Source organism: Folsomia candida, unplaced genomic scaffold (genome assembly GCF_002217175.1).
Source record: "Folsomia candida strain VU population unplaced genomic scaffold, ASM221717v1 Fcan01_Sc021, whole genome shotgun sequence".
Taxonomy (NCBI): Eukaryota; Metazoa; Arthropoda; class Collembola; order Entomobryomorpha; family Isotomidae; genus Folsomia; species Folsomia candida.
The window spans coordinates 2,583,232-2,597,487 of NW_019091213.1; the positions used below are offsets into that span (position 1 = coordinate 2,583,232).

The 14,256-nt window shown below is 37.3% G+C and overlaps 1 protein-coding gene across 1 annotated transcript; it reads left to right on the top strand.

Annotated features, from left to right (window-relative positions):
• Positions 1-1,171: 1,171 nt before the first annotated feature.
• On the top strand, positions 1,172-12,847 carry LOC110858614. The gene is made up of 11 exons (XM_022107435.2): positions 1,172-1,782; positions 6,948-8,055; positions 8,211-8,595; positions 8,678-8,874; positions 8,958-9,094; positions 9,459-9,651; positions 9,731-9,812; positions 9,900-10,140; positions 10,458-10,538; positions 10,613-10,722; positions 11,872-12,847. Exons 2-11 carry the CDS (start codon positions 7,975-7,977, stop codon positions 12,279-12,281), a joined length of 1,917 nt encoding a protein of 638 aa, XP_021963127.1. The 5' UTR covers positions 1,172-1,782; positions 6,948-7,974; the 3' UTR covers positions 12,282-12,847.
• Positions 12,848-14,256: the final 1,409 nt, after the last annotated feature.

Consider the following 14,256-nt stretch of genomic DNA (forward strand, 5'->3'; position numbering starts at 1 on the left):
ACGCGATTTTATGGATTTGTGTCACTGCAAGGAGAGGAAAAAACTTAAAAATCTGAATATGGCGTTTTATTGTTAAACTGCATAAATGGGTGTGAATTTTGTAATTTTTCTACGTAATTAATTTTTTGTCGGGAGAGAAAATTTCAATCTGATTTGATACCATACCCACGTATCAGATTCACATGATATGCAAGCCATATTGGTGCAACTTTTTTGCATTTATTTTTTGTCCCACATTTACATATACAGATACCATTTTTTAGTTTCCAATCCCCTCCAATCCAAAAGACGATCTAGTTGCAGGGAGGAAGATGAATTATAAACATTTAATTCTCATTCCTTGAACGGATGCCTAATTCCAATTTAACATTTCCACATGAAAATAAATTGAATACATTTCAGTAAAATTTTTTCTTATTCGTTATTCAACGATTTATAAAAGTCTGGTTGTAGTTTTGACAAGCACTTGAATAGTTGATAACAAGGAAGAAAAATCATTGGTATGCTGGTGCAGTGTGGACCGCGAGTATTTTTACTGTCCGAATCGAACACGAAGTAATTAAACGGACGAAAGTAATTAAAACGAACAGCAAATGGGACGAATGGTATACGTAATAATGCAATAAAATAAAATCACAGCGGTTTCTATTTGACAGAGCAGATGAGCTATTGCCAACTCTTCGGTTTAAACTGTACATTTTAGTTTTCTAACAATTTGCAAGACTGAAGCCCCGATTTTAGAAATAATGAAATGTGTATGTACATACGTCAGGATCAGTTATTTAAAATGGTCATCATAAGTTATTAGTAGCATCAAAATATTTTTTGCATATTTATGGGAAAATCTTTATTCAAAATATGCCCAACTTATGCATCTCTCTGGGACAATTAATTACCCAACGCCATGCGATTTCTGACCAAGGAATTTCTTAAAATTGCATCGTCACCTTGAAATTAAATATCATTCGTCACTCCCAATTCGATTGGGATACTTTTACACACCCATTATTGAAATTCTTAAGTAATCTAAATTACATTTACATCATTTAGAATACGAGTTACTTGTAAATAAGTAAACCTTTTAAAATATGTAATTCAGCCTCGTATTCATTACCACTTGAACACAATGCGACTCTGAGGAGTATGAAACTTAAAACTACACAAGTTTAGAGTAATTGCAACAAGTAATACTTTACTTGTACGTACGCATCGCCGTGTTTAAAAAGTGGGAGAGAAACTAACGGGTATTTTATCGTTACATTGAATTGCACAATTGAACAAGGAGAAGAAGAAAAATACCCTTGAGCAGCAGATAGGCAAGGAACGCCAGCTAACTAACCAAGTAAACTGGCAAGGCGAGATCTCACGGTTTGAATTCCACGACGACGATTCGGTCCGTCGCTGCATAAAACATCCTTCAACTCTTTCTTCTATCCCTTCTTCTTCTTCCGAGATGTTTCAGCGCTAGAGTGGAATACAAAATGCAAAAAATAAGCACGAGCTCTTTCTGCTTGCCTCCAATCCAAGCAAACGCATGCATCGGTCCGCAAGAACCATTCCCCTGATGGCGTCCCTTCCTTGAACAACTTCTAATCTCCTCTCAGCCCAATATCAAACTGTGAACTTGTGAGAAATTCTAAAATTGTGATAAATCCCAGAGTGCAGTGTGTGGAAAGGGCAGCGAGTTTTCCTATTTGAGTTTGTGAACAATTTGGTTTTATACAAATTTGGAAAAATTGAAATTCTGAAAATTCTCTGGATTATTAGGAAACTTGTGAACAGGTAAAATATTTTTAGTACTAAATTTTATGCAAATCTTTCATATTCACGCCTAACTAACTAACTTTTTAAAGAAAGAAGATAACATAAATCTAAAACATTATAGCATTTTGCCCAAAAATTATATCCGACTTCCGATCATGACAAAAAATCTGTGTGCATGTAAAGCGTACAAATTAGAATTTCATGACAATCTCATTTATCCCATTTCATTCTTCGTACCTTGAACTTTTGACTTAGATTTTGGAATAAAAATCTAACCTTCACTCCTCCAAAGGTGAAGTGGTTGAGTGAGATAACACGGTGCATTCTTCACCATTCGAAAAAGAAGAAGTGCAGGCATGCCCACCGATAACAATTTAAACGAGATTTTGCGGTGAGTGAGATGAGATTGTGACAGGGAATGAACCCACAAAAGATTTTGCATGATTGTGTCTACATGCCGATCTAATACGATTGGGTAAGAAAGCCGTATTTCCATCTAACTCCGCTTGCCATGAAAAGTGGGCATGCAAGAGGAATTAGTGGTCTAAAAGTTGATCTTCTTTTTACCTACGTACAAATAGATCCGTATTACATACATGCATTCGAAGGTCTTTTAAAGTCAGTCAGTCAAGATGCAATCGATTCTATTCGCTCGTTTGGCACACTTCTTTCCGCCGGATCAATCAAGATCTCCTTCTTCTTGACCAGATTCGGTCCGTCTTACTTTAAATGTTATACAATTAAATGTAGGTTATGAAAAAATGTCAGTTTTTATGAGCGTGATATGTTCCTATCGGTTGACAAGTGTCACAACTCAAGAAAGAAGAACCAATTGTAACAGATTTGAGCAGCAAAAAACAACGGGTTTCAACTGACCCAACTTTTTTTTAAATTAAAATTATGTACTTATTCATACCTCATTATTATTAATTTATTGCGAGTTAATTTTTTTAGTAAAAAGTTTCCACATCCACTTGACCTTTTGTTCCGAACTAGATATTTGAGTAATGCGCTCACTCACTCACCACTGTGTCATATAAAGTAATTATTATGAAATATTAATGAAAAGTGCATAGGAAAAGGAGTTACATCATCACCGGTATTACTTACTTTTTTAGTGGTATAACAAACGCCGCTCGCAATAAAATGACAATTAAATCGTGTAATGATCCTCCCTTTTTGTTCGATTTAATAACTAAACAATGGGAAAAGAACGGAGCACTTACGACCCAGCGGTGTCAACCTGTATGCGGTTAATAAGTAAATAATGCAAAAGTTAATGCATAAAATACCGTGAGTTTTTGGAACGTGCTTTCCCGTCCACTTTGGAAATTAAGTCAAGTTTGATATGGACGTGGTTTATTTTTTTAAGATTTTACATATTTACATATTTTCATTATGACATCATTACTTTATGTCATTAGGCTAGAAATTTTTTAAACTTGAAAATGATGGGTTGTGTAATTCTTATCATTTACAAACCTAATCGTGGACCATTTAATAATTTAATTGGCCAGAAATTAATCCTAATTATTGATATGGGACAATAGAGATGAGTCGATATTGTCAATTTCTCTTCACCCAAACGAGTGATTTTTTTCATACATACAGAAATCATAAAAATCTGAATTTTTTGTTGCTTAATAAACCACTGCCCGTCATCACAATGTCATGACTTGTACTTCTATTAAGTACTTACTATTAATATGTTACGGTATTCATAGAATAGTTGGAAATAGGTGAAATAGCTTTACTGAAAAATCCTCCTTATTTAGAAGCGACCTTCCTGCTACTAATTCTCCTCTAAAGTAGAAACAATTGGCAATTACGAAACACAATGTAATTCCCGATTTGACAGGAAATATTACAAAACTAGGTTCGCACTTTGGCTGGCAGAGAAAATTACATAACGTCACTTTTTCCTTTGAATTGGCTTGAACAGTGAACTTGAATAGTCGTCGTTCGTGGTCGTCGTCGTCGTCGTCGTCGTGCATTGTGTTTCTTTTCGAGGGACAAGACCGGTTCGGCCGTGAGCGAGTGTAGGCCACTAAGGCGAGCTATAATTCCTCCACAACAGGAATCCGACGAATCGGACAAGTTTTCATAGTAATAACAATAATACTGCAAAAGTAGTCCTGTCGGATGTCATGATCGGGTGATGATGATGAGTACGGAAAACGCAGCAGGACACCTTTCATTCCACTCGAATATTTATTAGTCACGTGGGGACCAAGAAGCATTGTCGTCATAAAATAAAGAACAATAATAATGTACAAATATTGTGATGTCTTTAAGTTCATGCCACGCGTTACTGTAATTTCTTCGTCAATTAACATGTGTAAGTCGTATTGTTATACTTAATTGCTTAAACAGAATTATGTATTATCCTCTCTGAAAAAGAGACAAGAGCAAACTTTGCAAAAAAAGTTGGTCATTGTTAGTTTTTGCCGTGTCGTGGTGAAGATGCTAATATACATAACTGTCACTCCGGTTTAATGGGTCTGGCGGGTGTGTGTGTTTAGCAGGTTGGGCATGCCGTGGGTTCGGTTAATAAGAGGAAGAAATATGAGCTGAGATTTTTTAGTAGGAAATTTTTGAGACAAGATTCATGAGATTTTAGGAAGGGAGCTAAATCACTCCGTTGTTTTCTCCGAATACGATATGATACGTAATTAAGCCAGATTTGTATCAGTAATCAATGGCATGTCGTGAGTTATGTTGTTACAACTGCAGGTCGATTTAGACGACTGTAATCATATTCCTCGTATGATCATCATGCATGTAATTTTCGTCGTGACACAGGGATTTAGCAAATTTTTGGACTTGTTAAAAATACGGGATTTTTCTCATCAGTTAGTGCGTGTGCATGGGAAATTAGTTTTTGGAAGGAGGCAGAAATCAGGATTGAAGTTTGTCAGGGATATCTATTAAGAAATATTTCAAATAAATATGAGAGCAGCTACTGCATATTGTTTTCTCACAATTTATTTAGCTCGGCAGACTAATTCTGTCGATTCAATTTTGCCAGAAATCCGTTTCGTTGAACAGTTTTAAAATGTTTTCATGAGAATGTGATCTGGACTTAAGTAGAAATCCTCACTTTCCTAAGCATTTTAACGGAATCGTATACATGCGTACGTGCATTTATAAAAAGTTATGAAACCGAAACCAAACCATGAAATGTAATGATTGAATGAACAACATCTCTCAAAATAATATCCTGTTTACGTATAGAGGAAATTGTACGAATTCTGTCATTTGCCTCGTTCCTTATCTCTTTTTTATACAATACATACACTTTCATAGATTTTGTATTTATTTATTTATTTATCACGGATCGCCACGCCGCACGCAGCAATCGTATCGTTACTTATCTTAAAATCTTGACAAAGTAAATAATTCAATTACTACACCAGTTTAAAGGAAGACCAACAAAATAATTTAATCATACCAGACCACACATCCGATATTACTCGGTTAATGGTGCTTTCCGATCGCAATCTGACATTTACACTGCTCCTCTTTACTCCCAATACTGCACTTTGTCTGTAACCTTTAACCACTGAAATTGCATTGCATCATTAGCGTGTAAGTAAGCAATAAATGTCTACCCACACATGGCATCTCACTCGAGTAGAATTGCACCATATAATTTTTTCTCTTGGATTTTTATTAGGAATCCGCCTTCTGAGCAGGGTAACCTACTCAGTCAGACGTCAGGAAAGAAAGATTTGTCATGATAACAAATAGCAAATCATAGACCATGAAAGGATAAAAACAGGTGGAACGTTCCTGTTCCTTTACGACCACTACAGAACTTTAACCAAGTACATGTGCATTTATATTTATGTGCAATAGGTATGTGCGTTTGGTAATATTTACCAAGAAATAAGTCTTTGGCAAAGAATCGGCACGGAAGTTGGAGTTGATTTTTACCAAATTTTTTTAAACCGTATTAAGCTAGGAGCTTGTTTGTATGTAACACAGGATCATTCATTGGGATGAGCTTTGCTTAACTCGCATGCAAAAATCACCTACCGATTACGGAAGGAAAATCATGCAATTTCTGAATCAATAGGATTGCGAAATGAAATTATTAATATTTTATCTTTATGTACATAAGTTCCTTATATGTAATTAGTAAATTTGGTATACTACGTCTTTCCTCTTGTCCAAATGCCAGATTGTTGTTAGGTGTTAGTGACGTCCAAATAACTAATTAATCATACCAAATTACCTAAAAAACGGAAGTTCATCATCTTCTCATCCACCGTGAAGTGTCACTCACTTGTTGAAGCTGAAACACTTTAATTTATGCAAATCTCCGTTAAATTGTGTTTTTTAGCTCCTTATTTTTCTCTGAAACAATGCGACACCCGTAAAAAGAACTCACCCAACGAACCATTGCAATTTCTTGCACATATTAAACTCTTCTCATCCATGTATCACACTGGTGGACATCTGTTGTCACTCTGCACCGAAATCTTCACCATCTACGCCAATGAATGAATAGTGTACCCTCTCAAATTAAAGATGAACCTTTTAATTGCAAATGGAAACAATTTTGACTCTAAAACGGAACACTCCTTTTGTTTTAATCAGTTAAATAAGTTAAGTTGCAGAGCGAACAGTAAAAAGTTGACATTGTTAAACAAGTAAATGACTATTTCCGGTTTGTATGCATTTTTTTAGCTCGAGTGTTTGTTTACTCCTGGCTCCTTCACATTGAGGGAGAACAATTAAAATAACAGGACAGGGTATCATACATGCACATACGGAAGGAGGTGGCGAGTTAAAAAAACAATTACTTTGCTCATGTACGCATTGTTTACGTAGTTGTCACAAAAATAAAATTCACACAATTTTCGCATAGATTTTTTCAAGAGCATGTATGTTTCACAATTTGTAGACACGCAGCAATAGTAATTTTTTAACCCAATATATTCTACTATTTGACTTTTTTCCTACATCTTGAACAGTTCTTTCTTAGAGTTAATAGGGTGCAATAAAAAGATGATTCCCACAACAATAACGTAACGTGTTGTCTCTGAGATGTTTTTTTAGGCGAGAATGTTGAGATTTGGGAGAAAATCGTCTACCTAATCCTACCCAAATCCGACTGGGTGACTAATTTATCACGCTTTATCCTATAGCTCACCCAAATAATTTTTTGTAATTTGCAGTTACCTCACCTCACCTACTAAACTCCATTCCACACACAAAACAGACACATCATCTTTGCACACAATATTACACAAAAAGGGAGCCGAGGATGTGACTCCAAACTAATTCTCAAGCTTTATCATCCACAACGTCGAAAAGAAAAAATAATATTTTACCAAGTTTCTCGCACAACAATCTTGAACGAGATCTTTGAAAATTGCGTACATCATCTCCTCCTCAGATTGGAAGTGAACGCTTCATTTATTCCTATCCTGAAGAATCTCGTCTTTTTTTTATGAAAAACCTGGCACCCAAATTGCCACATATTTTTCCTAATCCTGTGAAAATCTCTATATTGGAGAAAAATAAGAAACCCGTTACGCTCTAAGAGAAGAAAGAAGCAACTGTGCAAATTGGAATTGGACCAATTTGAGGAAAGGGATCTACTTTTTCTGCAGATTACCAATTCTACTCGGATTTTTTTAATTTTACAAGTACCAAAGATTCGCTGGTGTCACTTTTGAGACGCCGAAGAGGAGACGACAGTCACATTTTGGACAGGAAGTAGGAAACAAGTCGTTTATTGACTATCGCATTTCTGAGGAAGAATTATTCGAAGGAGGAGCAGAAAGTCGAAAATCATGGTCTATTGTTTACACCAAAGTTAAACAATTACGACTCCCTATTGCACAATTTGTTGCAACCTGTTCACACTGACACGCAAGAATTAAACTGAACTTACATACTACACATAAAAAAACACAATGTGAGCAGAGTCCCGTGGTTGGTTGGTGCTTAGAAAAGTTGAAACAAACCATTATTTATTTGCTGAATTGTCATTAGTTTTTAATGGAATTCTGACGTGAATGTGTTACCCAGAAATTGTGCATCTGCCGGTGAATTGATTGCATTGATTAATCAAAGACGAGAACACTAACAACTAACCTAACCGAACTAATTGCGAGTAAAAGAAACCGGAAGAGAAGGAGTGAAAGGTGGATAAAAGGATTTGTTGCATGGCCAAGTGGTCCATGCATCGAGGAAATAATGAGATGTAGATCGAGAAGGAGTCGTAGAGCTAAAACTTGTGGCAAAATGAGTGGTCATTATGTGGAAAGGGACACCACGGTAAGTCATTCAGTAACGGGTACCTTTGCTATTGTCGCATTATTGCCAAAATGAGAGGAAAACAAAAATCAAGTGATGGCAATTTTAGCAGAAATAATAGATATTTAAGAAAGGTGGGAACAATTTGTCACTGATTTGGTTTCCTCATTGTGCAGACAAAGACAACGAAATGGAGTTTGGTAGCCAGATTGGGCCTCGTGCTCGTGGCGTTGCTCGAGCTCTCTGTTCAAGCCGAAGGATCTCACCTGCCTCCAGGTTATCTCAGTTTGAGAGGAAGGTCCGAAGAAGTGGGCGATACTCTGGCGGAAGTCGTTTTCGAACCAGTCGCCTCAGACGTTGGAATTTTGGAGGACGAGGTGGAAACCACGACAATGACACCGATTGAGGACGAGGATGCGGCGTCGACAAAAAAGACAGAGGTCCCCACATCCACGCCAAAGGTGACGACCGTCCCTACGACGGAGGGTCTTGCGAGACGAGGAGTGGTCAATGAGGATTCGACCCCTGTCCTCGTTGGGCCAAATGGAAAACGTTACCTCGGTTCGTGTACAATATTTACAAGTTTTTTGTAACACCATGAATTTTTCAGTTCAACTAAAATAAATTTCCTATATATTTTCAGACATTTCTGCCAATTGTGATTCGAATCAAATGTTCATTGTTGGCCAATTTCTGTCAAAATTCAAGGGTCGAATTTACTCCTTGGGATATCCGGATGAAAACGAGTGTGGGAAAAGTGCGTTTTCAGATCCAGGAGAAAATGTTACCTTCAGTCTTCCTCTGGGACAGTGCGGCGTGCAAATGATGGGGTTGGACCCGGTTGGTGTATCACAACTTATTTGGTTATTTAGTTATGGATTTAGAAAACGGCAATTACAGTGGATTTATTTATTTTTCTCCAGGAATTTGATTCTCCTAAACGGCACGAAGTCACCTTGTACATTCAGTATTCTTCCTTTCTCCAGCAAGTAATTGATGACAAGGTGTCCGTCAGTTGCGTCGAGATACATCGCTCACCCCTCGAGGAATCCATGCAAATGTAGGTCCACCCCTAAATCTAATTACTGATGATATTGCAAAATATTCAATTGTAATGGTGCCATCCATTGTTTCACTTAAAAGCTACCCATAATTTGTGACATCAGGTAGTAATATGAATGAATAGTGAGCACACAAAAATGTTGCCTTGTAAGTTGAGATAAGGCAAGAATGGCTTTTGAAGAAAGTTGGAAATGAAAAACGTGTCCGTCCATCATCTAGAAGTGTTCAATTTGGGTTTGGTTGACGCCATTTGTAAATAAATTGTATGCCCAATGAATAAATATCACAAAGATTAGATGAGCGAGATTGTTATATCAAACTCGGTTTGGATTTAATTAGCAAAATGTGTGTGTACTTCACAGGCTTGATTTCTCCTCGAACGAAGATCCAAACCCTACAACGTCACGCCAAGCTCGAAGAATGATGGGAAGCGTGAAGGATACGAAAACGGGGAAACCGATTTCTCCAGCACCGTCGTCGTCCTCGACTTCACAAACTGGGACAAAAATTTCATCCAAAATTGGAGAGTCTTGGATGGAAATTCTTCATGGGAAGGTAATAAAATGAATAGCTACATAAATTATATGCGTCTTTAATCCATTTAATATATATTTATAATCTCCTGTTTGTTTAGGATCCAAGTCCAAAATCGAGGAAAATGTTGCCCGTCGCTGTCGGTCAGGACGTAACGCTCGTCATTTCAACTAAAGTCATGAGTACGTCGTGTCAACATTTCTACTTTGTTGTTGCCTCACTCAAGTGAATTTACTTATGGAAACTTATGCACATGTTTTCTGTTTCAGGAGGTTATGATGCCAGAATCGTGAACTGTTCCGCCAACGATGGCACTCGGCTGGGCAGTATTGATGGATTCCGATCCCAACAAATTCTTGATTCTGCGGGATGTTCCGTGGACACCTCGTTGGTGCCCAATTTTAGGAGGCGGCGTCTTCCGATCGAATCCAGAAATCGCATGATTACTCTACATTTTTCTACTTTCCCTGCATTTAAATTTCCAGAAAGGGATCATCTCCACGTTAAATGGTAAAGACAAGTATCAATGGAGGCTTCCCAGAGTATGTTCTCCGAATTTCACCAAACTACATGGAATTTGCGAATTGTACGATCTGCCAATGGGCAGGTTGGAGATATTTGCATCTAAACAGGAGAAGGGTTTGGGTCCCTATGAAACCTGTCCCTTGGCAGATAGTGCTCCTTGCAAATTTCAAATTAGTTAAATTCGTGGTCAATTGACACTATTTTGGTCAAAATCGGAGAACATATGTTGTGAGACCTCCATTGTAAGAAAGTGAAATAATTTTGGTGCGTGTGGTACAATTTTTATATTTTTATACAAACAGCATGGTGGCCTACTGCCAAGGACCCTGTCCTCAAGAACCTTGTGACTCTGGACTTAATCACTTTGGCACTTGGAGGGACAAGTAGGAAACTATTGCAAACAAATACGTAGCTCATAACTGATTGTAAAATAAGTAAAATGTCTGATTTTTCAAAGGTACGGCCGAATTGCGGACGCACTTGTAGACACGGCCGAAATCGTTAACTCGGTTGAAGTGTATGCCCCCGAGCTGGAAGATGCTGCGGGTGCGGGGGGTGCAAATGGGGGTAAGAATCCTTTAACTCGTGTTTTTTTATGAGCGTTTGTTATGCTTTTCTTAGGTTTTTCATACGTTCGAACCTAAATTTCATGTCATAAAGAAAAATAATATGTACTTAACCCACTCATAATGTTTAACTGAAGACAGTTAAGTAACGACAAAGCATTTCTAACCTGTCTGGGAAAAATATTTCGGTACAAAGAATTACTGTCATCAAGAGTAGATCAATGTCCACATAATTACTGATCGATTGATATCCGTAATCATTTCATTTCACCAGAAGAATCTGGTCCTTACATGGCGTGGTCACTTTTGGCATGTTGTGCATTCATTCCACGAAAGAATTGAGAATGTGTAACAGCAAACTCAAATGACGTGGACAGACATGCACAAATAATTGACAATGAATGCAAAAATCTCAAGACTGAGCTTGCACTTGTTGGCTGCAAATAAATAATACGACGTGAACGGTTCTTCTCCTCAGTCGGGGGTCAAGATTTTTTAGCGACTGCACAAAAATCGAATCTCGTCAAGCGTTAGCATCTTATATAACAGAGACATTTCAAAAGTAAAACAAAGTACAGATAGTACATGTTCTACCAAATAACTCCAAAAAATTAAAATTTCCAGAAATGTAATTCTCAGTTTCCTTAAGTCAATGCATCTTTTGCAACTTGTTAATCTTGTACTCGTGTGCATCATAGCACGCATGCCATGAAAATGACCAACCTCATTAGTAACACACTTTACAAATCTTATTATATTACGTATCACAAGAACCGTTACGTGAGAAGACAAATTAGTCGAGAGTTGACTCCCTGACTTGACAAAAGGTCACTTCAGTATGCACGTAAGTATTTACTTCCTGACGTATAATGAAATGCTCAAACAGCTCATTTGATGGAATTCATGTGACGATATCACATTAACTCAAAGAAGCAAATACATAGTTACTTCCGCCTATTTAGAAAATGCGTTTTCCAAATCTAATGTTACGGGCATGATGATGTAGCGTGTCCAATTTCCATTTCATATTCAAGCTCCATCATACATATTCAGTCATTATAGGATTTCTTCACAATAATTACCACTCATACAAGGTTGCTGCAACGGCGTTTTAAAAGTTTAAGTAAACGAAACTTTTACCTTTTTTCAGGGGACCATCACTTTGAACGGCACCAGTCCTTGGTGCCCTTGGGAGGCTCCATCACCTCCACGCACGGTCAAGGTCGACACCTTCGGTTCAGCGACACCAAGTCTGCCGCACACTCGTCCTCGTCGTCCTCGTCCACGTCCCACGAGGAGGACGACGGCGACTCTTCCAACGCTCAGAATAACGCCACGAAGCCCAACTTTCTTGGTGGGAGTTCCGTCTGTGTGTCACCCGGCTCGATAATTCTGGCCCTCGTCATTCTGGGCGTGGTTCTCGTCATTTCTGCCACCGCGACCTTGTGGTTCGCTCTGAAGAGGTCGGAAGCGAGGAAGTATCGACAGGCCGTGAAACACGCACCATTCACCCAACAACACACCGGTGTTCAGCCCTATTATAGATTCTCACATTGGTAATTCAAAAATTGGGGAGAAATTCGTATTTCGTGTAGACTGAGCCATTTTACCAGGTCGCAAATATGTAGCTAGTGAATTTATATTGTAAATTATGGGTGTTGGGTTTTATTTGTTATTTTTATGACTGCCAAATGTTAGGTTTCATTATGACAAAGTAAATTTTATTAATGAGTTGTTAATAAGTTGTATTTTTAGTAGTTAATCGTGGGATTGCAGATTTTTTGCAACATTAAGTTATTGTTACTGGGTGGTTCTATAAGCTGTATTTGTGATCAAGGTGTGTTATCAAATTGTAAATACCTGCGTATCATTTTTAAGCGTTGTTGTTACCATTTATCTATTTATTTATTTACCTATGTTAGTTTATTCAAAGTGTAAAATAAAATAAGAATAAACGTTTTCAGTCATTTGTACCTGATCGTAATTATAATTTAAGTATTTTCATGCTAAAATTAATTTAATTCCTCAGGTAAAAAATAAATTATTCATTAATTTTTTTGTATCATGCCAAAAATTGTAAAAGTATTGTATCGAAAATGATAATATAGAGATCAGAAGGTAGAAAATGTGCTCAACAATTGTAGTCATTCACATATCTTATAAAATTCCATACATATTAATTAAGCATTATAACGTAGTGTACTTATTTGAAGGTGATGATACGTGTAATGTAGTAATCACTTGGTCACTTTTACTATTTCCTTCAAGAATATAGTAAAAAAGAGTTTAATTTGGACGGGTGTCCATTTTGGCGTCATCTTTTCATCTCGTCATGACTGACCAGTTAAAAGTTGCTGCTGACATGGTCAATAATGAAAAAGTCAATCTCGCTCGCGGAAGAAAGTGCATCTCATCCCTCACGAAATTCATACCTCACACTTTTACTCGAAAAAAAGACTGCCCACACCGTGTCAAAAGAGGTAATATTATAATTATCTACCCAGGACGACATGCAACTAATCCTAAGTAAGTGAGTGACCACTGGAATGGGTCTTTTAGCATTTTGTGCAATTTTTTAAAGTGCTTCTACGCTTTGGGCCTGGAATGAGTTTACATATTTTTCCTTAGCCGACGACTAATGCGAATTAGACGTTCCTTATTTCTTACAGGATCACATTTCAATTTCATTTCTGAGATGAAACTCACCCACCAAAACCCGAATGATTCGTGCAGTTCTCACGACCACCACGGAATCCTCTTCTAATGCTGCATATCTACGTACAGAATGAAATTGAAACCTGAATCATGTAGCAAGTAGAAAGATTATCAACCAACGGGCATAAAATTGCCAACTATTCTTCTCTAAAGTGATTCATCTTCTTGAAGGTGTTTAACCTTCGACAAGATGTTTAAAATTAAAGTTTCGATACTGAAAATTTGTATATTTCATATAATTCACTTATTGTATAAGTGGATAAAATAATTTAGCATATTTCTGTATGAGCAATTTATTTATTCCAACGGTCAACTGTATTTTAAAATCCGTTTACATATGTAAAAACAGGTTCATGTCAAAGCTTACCTAATAATAATCTAATGTTTGAAGCATCCCAAAAGTGAAAATTTTTTCAAGGCAAGGTCACTCAAATTGCAACCCAATAAAGAAATTTATTACGCAATGCAATCAATCCTCCTTGGTTAGCCCACTATTTGTCCAGCCCACAACAATGCAGGGAGAAAAGACAAATGTGTACGTTTAACAAGGGAAACGATCTTTTTTGTAGGCGACATAAATGTGTGTGCAAATAGCATTGTAATCCGGAGATCCTCTCTGCCTGCACCTGTTTGCCGTTCTCTTATTGTGTCAGTGTCACGATAGGTCCAGTCCAGTGGTTTGTTTGTATTTTCATCTTTTGTCACTCAACATGTATGCACGACGACACCACCTTCATTTTTTACCGTTAAAATTCAATGGGCAGCCCTTTGTCCAAGTGTGAATGCGAGAGGGAGGATGTCACAAATTAATTACTTGTCA

What these genes read in the sequence shown, in the direction of transcription:
- LOC110858614 (XM_022107435.2), top strand. Translation starts at nt 7,975, where the DNA reads ATGAGATGTAGATCGAGAAGGAGTCGTAGAGCTAAAACTTGTGGCAAA. An exon ending in CATTTCAACTAAAGTCATGA is followed by an intron (nt 9,813 to 9,899) that starts GTACGTCGTGTC and finishes TTTCTGTTTCAG; the next exon opens with GAGGTTATGATGCCAGAATC. An exon ending in TTTGGCACTTGGAGGGACAA is followed by an intron (nt 10,539 to 10,612) that starts GTAGGAAACTAT and finishes GATTTTTCAAAG; the next exon opens with GTACGGCCGAATTGCGGACG.